The sequence below is a fragment of the Arthrobotrys flagrans genome (assembly GCF_004000055.1).
Source record: "Arthrobotrys flagrans strain CBS H-5679 chromosome Unknown unitig_9, whole genome shotgun sequence".
Taxonomy (NCBI): Eukaryota; Fungi; Ascomycota; class Orbiliomycetes; order Orbiliales; family Orbiliaceae; genus Arthrobotrys; species Arthrobotrys flagrans.
Genome location: NW_027137551.1, coordinates 2,222,639 through 2,238,798, shown reverse-complemented (window position 1 = coordinate 2,238,798; position 16,160 = coordinate 2,222,639). Strand labels below are relative to the sequence as shown.

Genomic DNA, 16,160 nt, shown 5'->3' with positions numbered 1-16,160 from the left:
TCTGCCGTGCTCGCTTGACCAGAGCTTGAGTGTCCGTGCACTGTTCGCTATCTTTCGGTGTCTCATTCCATCTCATTTAAATTTGCGCCTGCACCTCCACATAGATCGCGGATTTATATCTCTCGCAGTCCGTCGCATTTGTATTCTCTAATTTTCAATCTCCAATCTTTTCCAATCCTCTTCGTCCTCCATCCCTACTTTTTCCATCCATCAGTCAATTCAGGAAATATATCACAATGTCTGCACCGACTTACGTTCGATCTGGCCGTGGCGGAGCTGGAAACTTCGCTCCAAAAGTAGCAAAGCCATTGGTATGTCCTATTTGGGACCCCTTCCGAATTGATCCCATATTAGTGGTCGGAAGATATCCGTTGGCTAATATTTATGCCGTTTTTTTTTAGGAGGTCGAAATGCAATCCAAGCCAGTTGACCTCGAAGCACAGCAACCTTCTGACCCCGCAGATGCCACTTCAATCATCGATGCACCAGCCACTACGCCGGCCCCACAGTACAAGACCTACGCCAGAGGCGGTGCCGGTAACTGGTATGAACCTGCAGCGCTAAAGGAAACCGGTACCTTCACCAGCAATCCGGCTCCTACCGAGGACAGCTCTGGTGAGAAACGTAGCTCGCGAGTTTGGCAAGGTCGTGGCGGCGCTGGCAACTGGGAAGCGGATCAGCAGATCAAAGAGGAACTGAAGCGGAAGAGCTTGCTCGCTCAAACGGACGAGGAAGCCCTGGCAGCTACTCTCCACGAGATCAAGAAGGAAGCCAAGATCGAGGCCGAGAAGGAGATTAAACCCCCCGGGTCCGCGCATGTCCACGTCCCACACTTGGACAAGCACCAAAATATTGGTGATGAGGTCCACGATATTTAAAACAATTCAAAAGTTTGGAAGAAAAAGGGACAAAAAGCGGAAGCATATGCTGCTTCAAAGGTGTCAAGGTTATTGGCAATTGCATGGCAATCAATTTTCGGTCACTCAAAGTTTCGGCTGTTCGGAGCTCTCATTTATATCTGATCCGTTGTTTACGCTTCTCTTTTTCTTTTCATTCTTTTCAAACCAATTCCTACAGCATCTCCCGGTTACTATGAACCAAGGAACAGCGTATCCGAGTCCAGATAAGACTAAAATCCTCCCATTATCTCTTAGTTTTACTGGGCTACAGTCCTTAGAAGACTGGGCCGGCCAAGAGAGGGATTCATATGCCAATGTCTTTTGCGTTCTACCTAGGGTGAAGACATGTCCACAGCAGAGGATGACGCGGTCATTCTAGCCAACTTCCCTTCTGCAGTACTGGGCATTCCTTTTTGAACCATTTAGCCTTTCCTTTTGCTTTCGTTTGCTTTGGTGCTTTCTAGGTCTATGGCGTTCATTTCACGGTTGGATAGGGTAGTAAACAGCCAACGGGGCTTCGGAAAACTGACAGGTCGGGATATATGAAACAATCGGAATTGAATTTATTTATTTTTTAAGATTCTGTTAGATTTGAAGGGCTGCCCTTTATATGATTATTTCATACCCACTAGCCAATTTCTTGCATGCACTAGAACCTAATCTAGATTTTGATCCCTTGATCATTTATATATGTATGTTTTCTTTGTTTCTGAAAAAAAAGAAACGATCTGCGGATAGATGCCTCTTAAAAAAGTTGGAAGTATACATCACGATCGGATTGAGCCTCGCCACAAAGCCATGAGGTTTAACGATAACTTTAAACTTTATAAATAAATAAAAATAAAATAAAAATGCTTGGACACCTTTGGCTTAACAGGGCCGAAGGGTCCGAAAATGAAGTATACTATGCGGGAGGGAGGGATTCTTAAACGTCGAGGTGCACACAAGCTATTTCAAGCCAGTTTTTCGGGTCGGATTGAAGTTTCGGCTACTCTTGTAGACCGCTCCAACCAACCAGAAGTTGGGATCATTGACTTCCAGGCTAAAACGGGAATAGACACCGCCATAACATGCCCTTTTTTCAACACGAAATAACCGTTCTCGTCTCCGGTATTTAGGTTGATCTTCCTCGTTTTCCACTTATAATTCTTGATGGTCTTTTTAACTTACGCTTGGACTCGGAAAGGTCATTTTTCGAGAAGGATTGTCTCTGTTCATCTTCGATTCAGCATGTCAAATCGATATCATAGCATAACTAGCTTGTCCGCCCAAGTTGGACGCTTTTTTGATATTAAATTATGCTTATATTACATTGCTTTTTGAAGCTGGGATGTTGCACAAACAAAGCGTCGACGGCTACAGGAAAAAGGAATTGATGGTGTATCTATGGGATCCCAGCTGCCCCCAATGATTAACAGAACCTATTATTGCCTCTAAGCTGACGAGGTATCGTGGAAACGGACCCGATCCAGCATGGACCAAATGATGGCAGAATCGGGGAACGATGGGCTAGAACAAAGGTGTTTGCATGCGGTGGTGGGGATATATAACCACCTGAAGCCCTTCTGACTGAGCAACAATCCGCTCTTTCTCACGATAGTATCAGGCCATCCGGGTTCTTCACCTCTTTCGTCCCCCCTTACCCCCTTTACGCTCATTACATTTGACCTATTGTCATTCTTTCTTACGATACCCAAGGCCCTACTACACTCGTTTTGTGGTTTCTGCGGGTACTCGGGGAATATTCACCCATTACGTACGACATTGTTTTTTGACGTCGTTCCTTTTGTGTGCCTAAAAAGTATTATTTAAGACAACGTACGGGTAACGGCACGGTTTCAGATCTATTTCCGATCTAAAACCAAAGTCCCAAGGGACTGAGCCTCACTGAAAAAGTTTGGCTTATATACATATATATATACTCGCATTAGTATATCATATAGACGATACACTCTCTTGAAAAGCAAAGATGCACAGCAAGCTCTTGAACGCAGGAGTTTTCCTCCTCCCATTGCTCGTCTGTACTGCTGAGGCTGCAAAGTTCACATTGCCGTTTAATACCAACTCTACAGCCATCAAGAAAATTGCTGCGGCAGCGGCTGAGAAAGCGCCAATCCAGATCGGAGTTGCGCTATACTTCCAGACAAATCCTATAGGGAGAGATAATGAGGTTGTGGCCTGCCAGATTAACGAGGATGGAAGTGTCGGTGGTCATAAGAGATATAAGACTGGAGGGAAAGGTGGAGCGGCGCCAGTTCCTCCCAGTGACGACGATGGCAAGATTACAAAGTTACAGTTGGCTTCGACGAATGATGCTTTGTTCAGTCAGCATTCGGTTATTGTTAACGGAGACGTAAGTTACTTCCTCCGCAATTTCCTTGCCGGAATAGATGTCTAGATGAGCCAACTGCTAATTTATAAAATTGTAATTTATAGCTTCTGTTCACCGTAAATGCTGGATCCAACACCATTACAATGTTCACAGTCGACCCTAAGGATCCTCTCAAACTCACAACAGTAGGGAAGCCAGTCACCAGCCACGGAGACCTCCCAGTCTCCCTTGCATACTCTCCAAAACTTAACACCCTCTGCGTCGCCAACTCCGGCAAGCGCGATGGTGTCGCCTGCTACAATGTGGATGTGAAGAAGGGTCTTACATGTACCGACAAAGAGCCACTTAAGCGTAAGATCGGAACAGTCAAGGATGGTCCGGCTGGTACCGTCTCCGACATGTTCTTCACAGACGACCAAAAGAACCTTATCGTCATCACCAAGGGAAACAACGTTAAGAAGGAAGCCAGCATCGTTGATGTTTACAAAACATACCCGGATGAGAAGCGAAAAGTCTGCGTAGAGGGTGTTCGATCCAAGATCTCCGAGGCGCCGCTCCTCTTCGGAGCCGTCCAGGTTTCTCCAACCAAGATCTTTGCTACCGACGGTTCTATCGGTGTCGCTAAGCTCACATTCGACCCCAAGACCCTAAAGGTCACCCTCCCCCCCGAAGACAAGCAAGTCATCGACTTTCAATCCGCAACCGGCTGGATCGCAAAGAACGCAAAGTACGGTACCGCCTACGTCACCGACGGTAAAATGAACCGTGTCATCGAATTCAACGTCCCCAGCGGCGACAAGACCCAAGAGCAATCTTTCCTTTCCGGACAACCCGGTAACTTGGACATCGGTATCGGTGGTGATTACTTGTACACTCTATCTCCATCTAACAGTGCCCTTGCATCGGACATTTCCATGATCCAAGTCATGCATATCACTGGCAAAAATAAGTTCCAGGACATCGGCGCTTACGTCTTTGATAAGGATGATGATATCACTGCTGGTGCTCACGGAATGGCTATCTCGTGTAAGACTAGGACCATCAAGAAGAAGGAGACACGGTCGCTTCTTGGCTACTACCTCTTCTAAACAGGGTGTAGTGAACTTCGGCGATCGATACGTTTAGTATACATATGATATCATATCATATGACATATGTATATATATATTTTTTTCCTTCCTTCTCTCTGTCTTTTTTGTTTTAGCTAGGATACTTGGTTAGAGATTCCCTTTTCTTTTAGTGAAATTAATTTCCTATCTGTATGTCTATCTCTTAAGCCATTTCTTTCTTTATTTTTTGTTCATATTGTGGACTTATACACGAACATGCATGAAGGCGTTTCTGATGCCTCTTGTAGCATAGCCTAGAAGTTCAGGTACAGATAAGCAGTGGAAGCGGACCGTTGCAACCTAAGAAAGATCAAATACTGGTAAAAATGAACCAAAATCTCAATGCTCCAAAAAATGTCCCTTTGAATAAACTACACGAAATGCTATAAGCCCTGTGCGTCTAAATACGACCGACGATCGACAAAATATCCCCCTTGCCGATTTTTAGAACCTTCGAAACAGGATTGGGCTTCTTTTTCTTCATCAATACGGCAGTTCGAGGCTCTAACTACCAACAAGGAAAAAAATTACCAAGACCTAAATTCGATATCCTTTTGCATACCCATGCTAGGTCGTATAGTCTTAATCTAGCTCTAGTAGGTATCAACTGATCTATAGAAACAAGGGGTTAAAACATTGAGGTAACACTAAGAAAGAAGAAAAAGTGTCAATCTGATATCAACTCCCCTCAAAAACGGAAATCGAAACGGAAAAAACAAAGAATACCCCCTTGTTATCTTTGCTGTACATTAACAGGTATTAGACCTTGTCGATATTCATTGGTGTTAGCTCTTTTTCATTTTTTTTCCCATCAAGTTATTTTCTCTCTATTGACGCAGCTAAGTCGCTATTCCTTTCTCGACATGGCGGCTGGACCTCAAGTCCACCAGACTAGCCCCGGGCCAACGAGCAAGGGAAATAATCTGGGGAAGCCGAGAGATACAGGCTAGTTCCAGTTAGCTATTCCAAACTATAACTCTTTTCGAAGTTTTGAAAAAAAAGGTGTTTTAATCTTATATTTCTTTCCTTTTTTTTTTTTCAGCTACCCCGCAAATACCTTAGGAAAGAGTTTGAACGAACGGAAAGCAGAATTTTTTTTAATTGCGGGGAAACGAAGAGAAAAAAAGGGAAGAAAAGACAGGGCATCCCATGCCCTTGTGAGAAAAAAAAAAAAGAATGAGAGAACCTAGGTAACTCTGTAGTCAAATTTCCTTTCAATCAAATCCGTCGCTATCGAAGCGCCAAACCAAAGCAAACGTTCTCAGATTTCTTATGCCAACAACGTTGACGAATGATCGGACGCCCTAGAGTCCTCGGGTTGCCAGCCCTTCGGCCAGCCTCCCTGGTCATCTGATCATCCAGCTCGATTAATTGTCTACGGAGTACGGATTCCGAGAGAACGCACAGCCAACAACTACGAAGCGTGTATAAGAAAAAGATTGTCTTGAAAAATCCACTTCGGTTGAATTTTTTTTTCCTTTCAGGTTCCTGATATCAGGGATGGGCGCACCAGTGGCTTGGCGCTAGAAAAATGAGGGACGGGCTAGGAGGCGAATGTATATACATTGAAAAAAAAAAAAAAAGTAGGAACGAAAACCATAGACAGGGGGGGGAGTATGAACTAAGTAACAAGTGGTAATGAAAAAGTAACTGATTCTGGCTTTGATGACAGAATCCGAGGGAAGCACCAGGAAAAAAACCGAGGAAAAAAAAAAAGAAAAAAAGGATTATACAACTAATGCCGCCATGAAATATTCCCTCGTTGCATTTTCATTTCATATATAAAAATAGGTTCCAAGCCAGCAGAGTTTCCTTGAACGCCCGAACTATAGAAAGACAAAAAAAAAATAGTCGATAAATTCCTAGGAAAAACAGGAAAGCGCAATTGAAATTTAGTATATGTTGTTTTATTTCGCAGAAAGATATGGGTAAATGAGGCAGGAAAATGTTTTCGTTATATATAGTGGTAAGGATATATTGGTTGATCGTGGTGTTGGGAATTTCGTTGGATAAAATGGACTTTGATGCAGGCTTTCGTTAATTGTTGACGGAATTGCAGAACGAAGAAATCGAAAAATGAACAATAAATAAGTAAAAATGCGCAGGCGGCGATGCAATATGACCGTGATACTTAGAGTCGGCGACTGGGGGTGTCATTCCTCCATTTTGCCGAACACGCCATCCTCATCGTCGTCGTGCTTGGCTCTCGCGGCAGCTCCGTTTTCCTCATCATCGTCCTCAACGACGACCTCGGGCCCGCTGAACCGAGCACGATAGGACGGAGACTGAACAGACTTTCCAGCTTGATCATGGTCACTACCGTCCATCTCTACGTCCTCACTCTCAAAGTAGTCCGCGGTTCCACGGATTCCACTTTGTTGGGCAACGGGGTTAGAGGTAATGTAGTCAGCTGTCAACGTACGAGGAGACCCGAGCCCTCGTAGATCATTTGGCGGAGATGAAAGTGGCAGTGATGGCACGTTGCCATTTTTAAGAGTGGCTTTGGTAGGCCCTAGAACTGGAGTGCCCCCAAAGCTGCAGCTCAACATCTGAACAGCTGCGGCCAATGACTCGTCGTCCTGGCCAGATGTAGCAATGCTGCGAGGACTAAGAAGTCCAGAAGGAAGTACTGAAACAGGACGCATAGAACCCGGAGACGCAACTAGCGTAACCGACTTCCCACCAAAGGAGCTACCCATTGGTGGATGTTGGTATGATCTCGAGTATGGAGCAGCGGCTCGAGAATGGCTTCCATGACGTCTTGTCGGCTGGCCGGCACTAGAGAGAGCCCTAGATCTGCCACCCGGCTGAGGAGACGACATCCTTTCAGGCATTGGAGGTGGCGAGTCTTCCGAGGTTGAATCATTGGAAGAATCGTTCATCATGCTATAGGAAGCCGTGGAGCTTGCAGACGTAGGCGGAGTGTTTGGCTTCATCGAGACGAGGATGGAGGCCGCCTCCAACAGCTGTACCTGCTGATGCTTCGAGATGAGCAACTTGGACGTGTACGACCATTCGGGAGTGTGTTCCCAACTAGAAATACAAGCAAATCAAGTGTAAGCATATTGCCTTGCAAAAAGATAATTATGGTATGAAGCAATGGTGGCCGGTTCATTCGAGAGTGAGTCGTACAGATGCTTCGTTAGGCAGCTGCTATGCTTGTAGCCCTTGCCGCAGTGTTCACACTTAAGTTCACCTTTGACATGCTGCCCATCATCGGGTCCATCGCTCGGCCTTCGGTTCTTCCGTAGCGAACCAGTTGCCGATTCTACTTCCTCCCCGATGGCATGTTCAGATACAGTTTCCTTCAAAGTCGTCCCAAAGCTAGTCTTTCGGAATCCAGATGACAATGCAGATACACCGTGAGATGGGAAACTCGACGGAGGCGAAGGGTAATCGGCAATAACGTCGGACTGACCATCCAGTGGTTTCAGATTTGGTGAATTAAGAACTTCCTGCTTCAAGTCAAGGTTGATTGGAGACGAGTCAAGCGATCCATTCGCAGCTGCTTCCTTTATAGCAGCCACAGCTGCAGAATGAGCCACTGCAGACGATGACATTGACTTCCGCCGGGTGACCCGGTGTGTCGTATTTGTCGTACCCAGCGAATGAGCATGGTGAGATCGATGGCTAGACTTTATAGGAACGGCGGCACTGGCTGGAGGAATGGGACTCGTTATCGAGTGAGGTATGCGAGGAGGGTGAGCAACCTGATAATCATCATCACCGTTCAAGTCAGCTTGTCTGCTTGTTGGGAGCAATTTTCGCACGACGATGAGGGCGAGGACATCATGTTGCGGCGCACCCGAGAAAAAGCGCGCACACTTTTTTTTTTTTTTTTTTTTTTTGAGAGAGAGAGGGGAGAACAACGACGAGTGAGTGAAAGGCCAACACACTGGCCGGACTCCAGCCTAAGACATCCGCCCCCAATATTCTTGTATGTATTTTTCAACGTCACCGAAGGCCCAGCCAGCACAGCAATTGGATCTCGCCAGAGACACAAATTGAAACTGCAGAAAGGAAAGTATCATACTCATCAATGTTGAAGAGCTGGAATATGATATGGTACGATCGGGGTCTGAGGAGGGCTCGAGCCAAACGAGCGTTTGCCAAGGCCAAATCGGCACATTGTGGACAGGGTAAGCAGGGAAACGATCTGCTGCTGCCATTTACCTTTGAAGATGCCATGGTAGATTTAGTGTGTACTGATTACTATTAATCCAAATGATGTCGGGCTATCGGTGTTTGCGTCTGTATTTGGATGTGCGTATGTATATATGTATTTATGATGGGGAAAGAGTGACTGAAATAGTGTATTGGCAAAAGGTCGGGTCGTATGGTAGTAGCGAGAGGCTGTGGCTTTTTTTGGGCAGAAGAGACAGAGCGAGTGTTCGAAATTGAAACCCTGGAATTAAACTTCGAGTAGCTGGCTGTCCCTGCAGAAGTCTAGATGACGAGTACGGTTTTCTGCACTTTTGATGGTAAGTATCGACGGCGTGGAAGCTTCGACGGGGAATTCGGAGAGTTTTGTTTCAAGGGTTTGATGTTGCCAATATATAAATTTGCTGGTAGATAGACAGAGCTAGTTTCAAGTCGCAGAAAGTCTGGCGAGGATTTAGAATATTCTTGAGGATTATTGATTGTCGAGCGTGGAAAAATAATGTCGACAACCCCCCTCGTCAGGATATCAGGAGATAGTGGGTGGATGGGGAACGAAAACGATGGTACAAGATATCAGAATATCAAGGGAGAAGGAGAAAAATTAGAAGAAGAGAGGTGGTTTTTTATTTTATTTTTCTGATTTTGTAACCAAAAATTAGTTAGCAGTTAGTACATACGAAGTAGAACGAAATGGAAAAAAGGAAAAGGGAAAGAATAAAATAAAATAAAATATTATTAAGTAGGTGAGTAGATAATGTGCCTGGGATGTGAAAGTTTAGGTTGCACAAAAATATTGGAAGGGGCCAAAGAAAGAAAAAAAAAAAAAAAAAAAAAAAAATATTAAATTAAATTACTTTTGGGCCAATAGCCCTCGATGACTGCGGAGTAGCTTAGTACTCTGTAATAGTATATGTAGGCTTGTCCTGCGGGAAGGGGGGAAACTTCTTTCGCTCGCTCACAAGCCAGTATAGTAGAGCCAAATCCGATTGTTAGCTGGGGTAGGGTATTGTATGGGGTTTTTCTCCTTTTCGTTTAGGGATCTCGATGGATTATTAATTTCCAGGAGACTCTCTGATCATGAAGCTAACTTACTGGGAAGGCAGCAACTGTGGAGTTTGGGGGGCACAGGGTGGATGCGAACAAGACAAGATGAAGGAGAAACGAAGGCAGTGCTGGGCTCAAATCACCTACAGCTTTGGATAAATCTGCGCAGAGTCGGGTGGTGAGATTTTAGAGGAAGTCTGTAAGTATATCGTTGAAGCGGATTAAGTCGAAGATCCAAAAGGATGTTCGAAACAGAGATGTTCCAGGAAATAACTTGGGGCCCTTGGAAAACAACGATGACAATATGAAGGATTGCAGCGGAAAAGGCTTTACAAATTTAGAATACGGGGAAATAAATTTTTTTTTTTTTTTTTTTTTTTTTTTTTTTTTTAATAAGAGGATAAAATTTCGAGGATTTGTGCGCCTGGAAAGTTTCGACTTCCTGTGCCATTTCAAGATCGCATGGGCGGGCCCCAAATAAAAAATTTTTAATTTTCTTTATTTTTATTATTATAATTTTTTTTTCTTCCCTTGCAACCTCAAGCGGAACCAAAATTTTTTTATCGAACGAAGACTTGCTTGGAAGAAAACGGTAACTAAAAAAAGCCAACAGGGGTGAAGGTACAGAGAGATACAAAGTTAGTCCTACACGCACCAAGGTAGCCTAAGTATACGACATGTCCTAGTGTGTGGCCGACGTGGAGGGTGTCGAAGGGCGACACGCAATTCTGGTTGGGCAGGAGTCCTATTCACTCCCCGAACCTGTGGAGCCATCTAGGTTCGAGTACACCTGTGTCGGGTAAGACCTAGCAAACATCACTAGCCCTCTATAGACTACCAAGCAGAATATTTTCCCTCTCAGGTGCACTTGGTGTGGTTCAAAAGAATTTCTGTGCCTGACTTTAGTTACGATATGGACTGGAAAACAAATTAAAATGTGCATCCGACCTCGATCCTGCATGTGGCGCCAGTTTCTCATGGGGGAAAGAAAGAAAAAAGTTTATAACGGCGTTCAGCTGGTCTAGGTTGTTCACTAGGTTCCAAGCGGTCACAGACCGATGGTTGGGGGTTCAGAAGTTTGTGCGTGTTCTCAGGTGATCAGTGACAATGAATGATGGCTTCACGAGACCGTTCCTGGAAGTTAAACACGACCATCGGGTTGGGCAACCTTTTCCTGTCGCCAAAAAAATATGTCCGAATGACAAAAAAAAAGCTAAAATATATTTTTAATTTTGGAGGGGAAACATATCGATAGAATAAATTTATCGATACTCTGCACTAGCTGCAGCGCTGGGGTGATAAAGGCGGAGTCGTCATCTACCAAAAATTCTAGGTCTTTGACACCTTCTATATCCGTGTTTTTGGCCCTATTAACTAGGACGGTTGAATGGATTCCATGGATAGAAGTTGCGAAGTCTATTCCAAGGCGATTTTAGCGTCCTTGAAACCCCAGACTAGGAAGCTTGAAAAGTCTCGCCAAATACACAGAACTAGTTCGGATACTTCGATGAACCCCCAACTTCTGAGAGTGGGGTGGCCCGTGTAATGTGTGCCAGTTGTTCGTCGTGAATGCAAATGCTGCAGCTAGTGAGTTTTAGTGTAACCAAAGTAAGAGCAGCTAAAAGAAATGAAAAGAAAGAAGGAAAATGTGAAGACCGTCATTTCTCCCTTGGTTCTAGTGCGCGTCTACGAGTCTAGTTGATAAGAAAAAACGGTCCACGCATCAAATTCCACAATATGCACAATCTTGCCCATATTACCTCGAACTACTTCTGATGTATCGATTGACGAGGTGTTCATAGCTTCCTTAAGTTCCACTATAGTTACCAGATAGGTCTCCTGGATCAAGGACCTTTAATTCGTCGCACTATGCATACTCTGTAGGTGGGCGTACAGACTGGCTTGCATTTCCATCGTCGTTTGCTGGGGAGTGTGGAATGATTTTTTTTATGCGCTCAACATGCAAAATCCAATTCGGGGCGGGATAAAAGGACAGAAGCTAGGGCTATGGCGAGCCGACAGGCAGACATGCACAGTAGCTATCGGTGCAGCGATGCTAGTCATGTTGAGGTTAGGACGTTTATAAAAAAAAGAGTTTTAGACCCGATACTATACTACCATGTATGCTAATCCTCCCTTATACGAGTGTGAAAAATGCCGAAGATAACCTTGACGGTTTAGTTGCATATGGTTCCATTTCTTAGGGTGGGCCCCGGAAGTCGGGTTCTAGCCGGGACAGTGCATACATCCGGTCCATTGTTGCATTGGTCGAGCGAGCGAGAAACTGGCGCAACAATCCAACTCAAGACCACCAACGTCACCAAACAGAGCAATACTGTAGTCGATCGGACAGGGTTACACCATCTTTGCCTCCAACAGGGCTTTCATAACTTCCAAGACCCACCGGTTCCATGTCGAACAGGATTTTGGAATTCGCATGCTGGCTGGGACCGCTTTTTCTCAATTTGCCCACGAGTTTCGTCGTATTTTTTTAATTTAGGTTTGGTCGGAAATAAATGCGACAAGGGCTAATGCTGAAACGGGTGTTCTAATGACCTCATTTGAGGCCCCAATGATCGATATACAGGCCCAGGTGCGTCTTTAGTTCTAGATCGATTCAGATCGGAATCCCATGCTGCGATCGCATATCAATAAAACTCCAAATCTTCGAATGAGTAGACCATTTAATCAAATTTGCATTTTGTATGCGTACTGTAATATCATTGATCGATCGATCTTGCATCTTGTAGTACTATAGCTTAGTTAAATTCGATCCCTGGAAACTACCACAAGTTGCAGCATTTCATGAACCTATGGCTCAGAAACACCCAGACATCTGCCGTTAACTTTATTCTCCATTCTCTCACAGCCCCAGCCCTGTAGACTTGAAGGAATTCACAAAAAGTATCAAGATGGCGGCCAGGGTTCTCTACTAGTTCCGCATGATCTAAGGTTACACGACTCTCCGGCCCTCAAAGCCACACTAGACTTAAACCCAGAAGCCCTGTAAGTCAAACATCGATTGGAATTCCATTTGAAGTGAGCTCCTACTAGAGCAATGCTTGATATGTTCTACACTAATATATGATTAAAACTGCATCCAGATACCCAGCCTGGACCTGCGATCCCCACTACCTGTACCACGCTAAAGTCGGGCCGAACCGCCAGCAGTTCCTGTATGTATCTCCCGAAATCTCCATCCCCACTTTTAAGATTACCTACTATGAGTGGAGGGCCATCTGAGACACTTTGTGTTCCCCTCTAACACCCACGGCATGCAGTCTAGACTGCCAGAATGCGGTATCGGATGGTTTGTCGCAATTGAACTCAAAATACCGTCTCCTTGTCCTCCGTGAGAGCCCCCTTACTATCTTACCGAAATTGTTTAAGGCGTGGAAGATATCCATCTCGTTTTTGAGAACGATACGGATTCGTATGCTAGAAAACCCGACGATGAGGTTTTGGCGGAGGCGAAGGAAGCGGGGGTGGAGAGTATTGTTGGGAATGGAAGGACGCTGTGGGATTGTGATGTATTATTTCCCTTTGGATTCAATCTTATGATAACAGGACGAGCTTTAATGAATTATATAGGACATCGTGGGTATCAATGGTGGCCCTCTATGACCACGACACAGCTTCAGAAAGCAGGGCAAAAAATAGGACCACCCCCACGGCCAATACCGGCTCCGACCTCCATCCTGCCGCCTGGAGACCTGTCTCTGAAGCACGTATCCCAGGATAAACCAGGATCACAATGCTTCGATGCCGACTAAAATCAGTCAAATCGCTCATCCGAAGATTCAGCATATCACGCGGGGCTCCGAAGACCGAAAGGCGATTTTTCTGTTCTAGCAATGGAAGGGTTCAAGATGGCTGCTACAACTCCTCACCGAGGTGGTGAAAAGATTGCCTTAGAGGTTCTAGACAAAATCATAAAGGGTAAAGAGTACACTGCTACCTTTTCGAAACCAGAAACTGTTCCTCCAACTTTTCAACTAGCATCAACATGTCTACTATCTCCGCATATGCACTTTGGATCCATCAGTTGTAGAACAAGGAGCTGAAGTGTTCGAAGAGTGGCTGCTGGATCACGAAATTTCCTGCAACGCAGGAAATTGGCAATGTCTGTGGTATTTTGGGGACGGTCACTGCCTCGAGTCTACAGATGTCGACATTTATAACTGACGGAAGCTATCTAGGGCTATTATGCACCGCATTCTTCTCACAACATATGCGTATCTACAGTCCCATAGCGTTCCCGCAAAAGACTGACAAAGAGGGTAACTACGTCCGACATTACATCCCCCAACTCAAGAACTTTCCTGAAAAGTACATTTACGAACCGTGGAAGTGTCCTCTACCGGATCAAAGAACTGTAGGATGTATGATTGGGAAGGATTACCCGAAGCCAATGCTTGGCTGGAAAAATAGGAATCAGATATGTATTCGTGCTATGAAGGCAGCGTTTGAGGCAGGATTTCATGGGAGTGATGTGGAAGTTACCAATGGTGAAGCGGGGACAATTTCGAAGGAAAAGTTTGGGAATAATATTGAAGGCAACACCAAAATAACCGACAATCCTGAGGCCAGTATCCGCCAAGGAAAGGGTAAAGCCGAAAGCCAATTTACGACTTCCAAATCTGTCAAATTGCTAGCGAAACGGGGACAGACTACTCTAGATGTAATGTTCGTTCGCAAGAAGGTCAAACCTGAAGACGAAAGTAACAACTGGTGGACGAGCAGGTTTTAAAGTTATTCTGGTAAGGCTACGGCCCTACTACATATATCGTCTAATAATTCACTCATTGCATGGAAGAAACCCGGAAGCCGGATTCATGACGAGATATACCAAACCTTGTTGCATTCGGGGCTGCCAACACAATTTTGAACATAACGCTCTATGACGACATCCTAAGACTCGAGACTTTGAAGATTAGAGTGTAAAGAATTTATGGACTTCATAGACTATTTATGGGGGAAAGAGCGGATCTACTCCACTTGAAGAATTGTTAATAAAGTTATCTTGAGGTAATTGCCTCAGACTGTCAATGTCTATTCGATATTCCACCACGGACACGACCGGCCTGACCATCCGATCTATGCGAAATGTCTAGATGGAGCGTACATGTGTAAACTCTTCCGCCCATACAATGTAGAATCCTTAAATAGTAGTATTCTGTCAAGTTCTTTTCATATAGCTTATGTCTCCTCCTACCGAAATTTAAAACCCTTCATACTCCGGCTGTCGTTAGTCTAGCGTAGTAACCTACCGAGATACCATCTATCCTTGAAGCCTCCTCCCCAGTATATCTACATAGACCTACATCTTCTTCTTATAACTTCCAAACATGGTCTGCCCGAACAATCCACCCGACTGTAAACGTCGAAAAATACTCCTAACCCGAGATGACGCTCCAATCCCAATTCTCACATCAAACCCCCTCCACCCCGTGATCCTCAAAAGAGGCAACCCCTCGACGAAATAATAATCAACACTACCAAATCCGCTAAATCTCGTCTCGAAAATAGCCGTCACGACATCCGCAAACGCCAAGAAAGTACGAGTTCCACCAGCACCGTCACATCAACCCATACCCGCTCCGCTTTATCCACATATTCCGAAACTACTACGGTATCTACCGAAGCTCAGGAAACGGAAACTTAGACTACTACGGGTACTAGCATTGTTTCTACTTCTACGGCTTATGCGACGGTTACGAAGACTGGAACGCCGAATGTTGCTAGGATGGTTAGTCCTGTTGATGGGTATACTGTTGTGGTTATGAGTTGGGTTTCTTTGGTCTATTGGGTGGTGCTGGTTTTGAGGATGATTAAGGTTGTGAATTAATATATGAAGATTAGAATATGTGTATACCCGCTTGATCAATGATATTATTGGTTTGGGCTAGGGGGGAAGTCATAAGTTTACCCGAGGTTAAGAATCCGTATAATTAGTAGTAACAATGATATATAATCAGGCTTAGTCATGAGTCAGTAAAGTTCCGTCAAATGCATGCACATAGGTGGTACTCATCAATTTCCTATTACCTGAACATAGAGTTATGCAGGATATCACAAATCACAATCGAAATATTTTTACGCGAGGCACAAAAGCTTTCATGGATAAAAAACTCCCTGAGGTTATATTCTGTTACACTTGCTCAGACTAAGTTGAGTTATGAGAGAGAACTAAAAAGGCTAATCAACTGTAAGGTACAAGAACCAATAAAGGCGACCCCCCAAAAGATTTTTCCAGTAACCCTTCGATATCCTTTTAAAACTCTTATCCAAATCTTATTTTGGTGACTTTTTTTTTTCAATCATTCTTTTCAAGTTTTTCCCTTTGTTTTCTGTTTGTATTTCAGCTGGTTTTTATATATATAACACCCCAAAAACCAAAAACACCGACTCGTATGCTAACTCTTGATCTCTTTCTTTCTTTCTCCCCTCTCCAGTACCGGAAATCTATATCTTTAAAAATCCCAAACCCAAAGAAGTATTAAAGGAAATCTTGTAGTTTCCCAAATCTGTATTTCGAAAACCAGTTCCAGAAAATGCGAGTTGACGTGAACTTCTTGAAATGTCGGAGAGAATGGAATAAAGAAAAAAGATCCA

The 16,160-nt window shown here is 44.4% G+C and overlaps 4 protein-coding genes across 4 annotated transcripts; 3 read left to right on the top strand and 1 right to left on the bottom strand.

Annotated features, from left to right (window-relative positions):
* Positions 1-236: 236 nt before the first annotated feature.
* DFL_006001 (uncharacterized protein) lies at positions 237-878 on the top strand (the record flags this gene model as incomplete). Its single annotated transcript, XM_067635346.1, has 2 exons — positions 237-311; positions 402-878. The coding sequence occupies 2 exons, from the start codon at positions 237-239 to the stop codon at positions 876-878; spliced, it is 552 nt and encodes a 183-aa protein (XP_067489784.1).
* A 1,990-nt stretch (positions 879-2,868) lies between these two features.
* DFL_006000 (uncharacterized protein) lies at positions 2,869-4,319 on the top strand (the record flags this gene model as incomplete). Its single annotated transcript, XM_067635345.1, has 2 exons — positions 2,869-3,252; positions 3,336-4,319. 2 exons carry the CDS (start codon positions 2,869-2,871, stop codon positions 4,317-4,319), a joined length of 1,368 nt encoding a protein of 455 aa, XP_067489783.1.
* Positions 4,320-6,493: 2,174 nt separating this feature from the next.
* DFL_005999 (uncharacterized protein) lies at positions 6,494-8,528 on the bottom strand (the record flags this gene model as incomplete). The annotated part of the gene is made up of 3 exons (XM_067635341.1): positions 6,494-7,373; positions 7,473-8,050; positions 8,514-8,528. 3 exons carry the CDS (start codon positions 8,526-8,528, stop codon positions 6,494-6,496), a joined length of 1,473 nt encoding a protein of 490 aa, XP_067489782.1.
* A 4,886-nt stretch (positions 8,529-13,414) lies between these two features.
* Positions 13,415-14,295, top strand: DFL_005998 (uncharacterized protein; the record flags this gene model as incomplete). Its single annotated transcript, XM_067635340.1, has 2 exons — positions 13,415-13,484; positions 13,745-14,295. The coding sequence occupies 2 exons, from the start codon at positions 13,415-13,417 to the stop codon at positions 14,293-14,295; spliced, it is 621 nt and encodes a 206-aa protein (XP_067489781.1).
* Between the last annotated feature and the right edge of the window lie 1,865 nt (positions 14,296-16,160).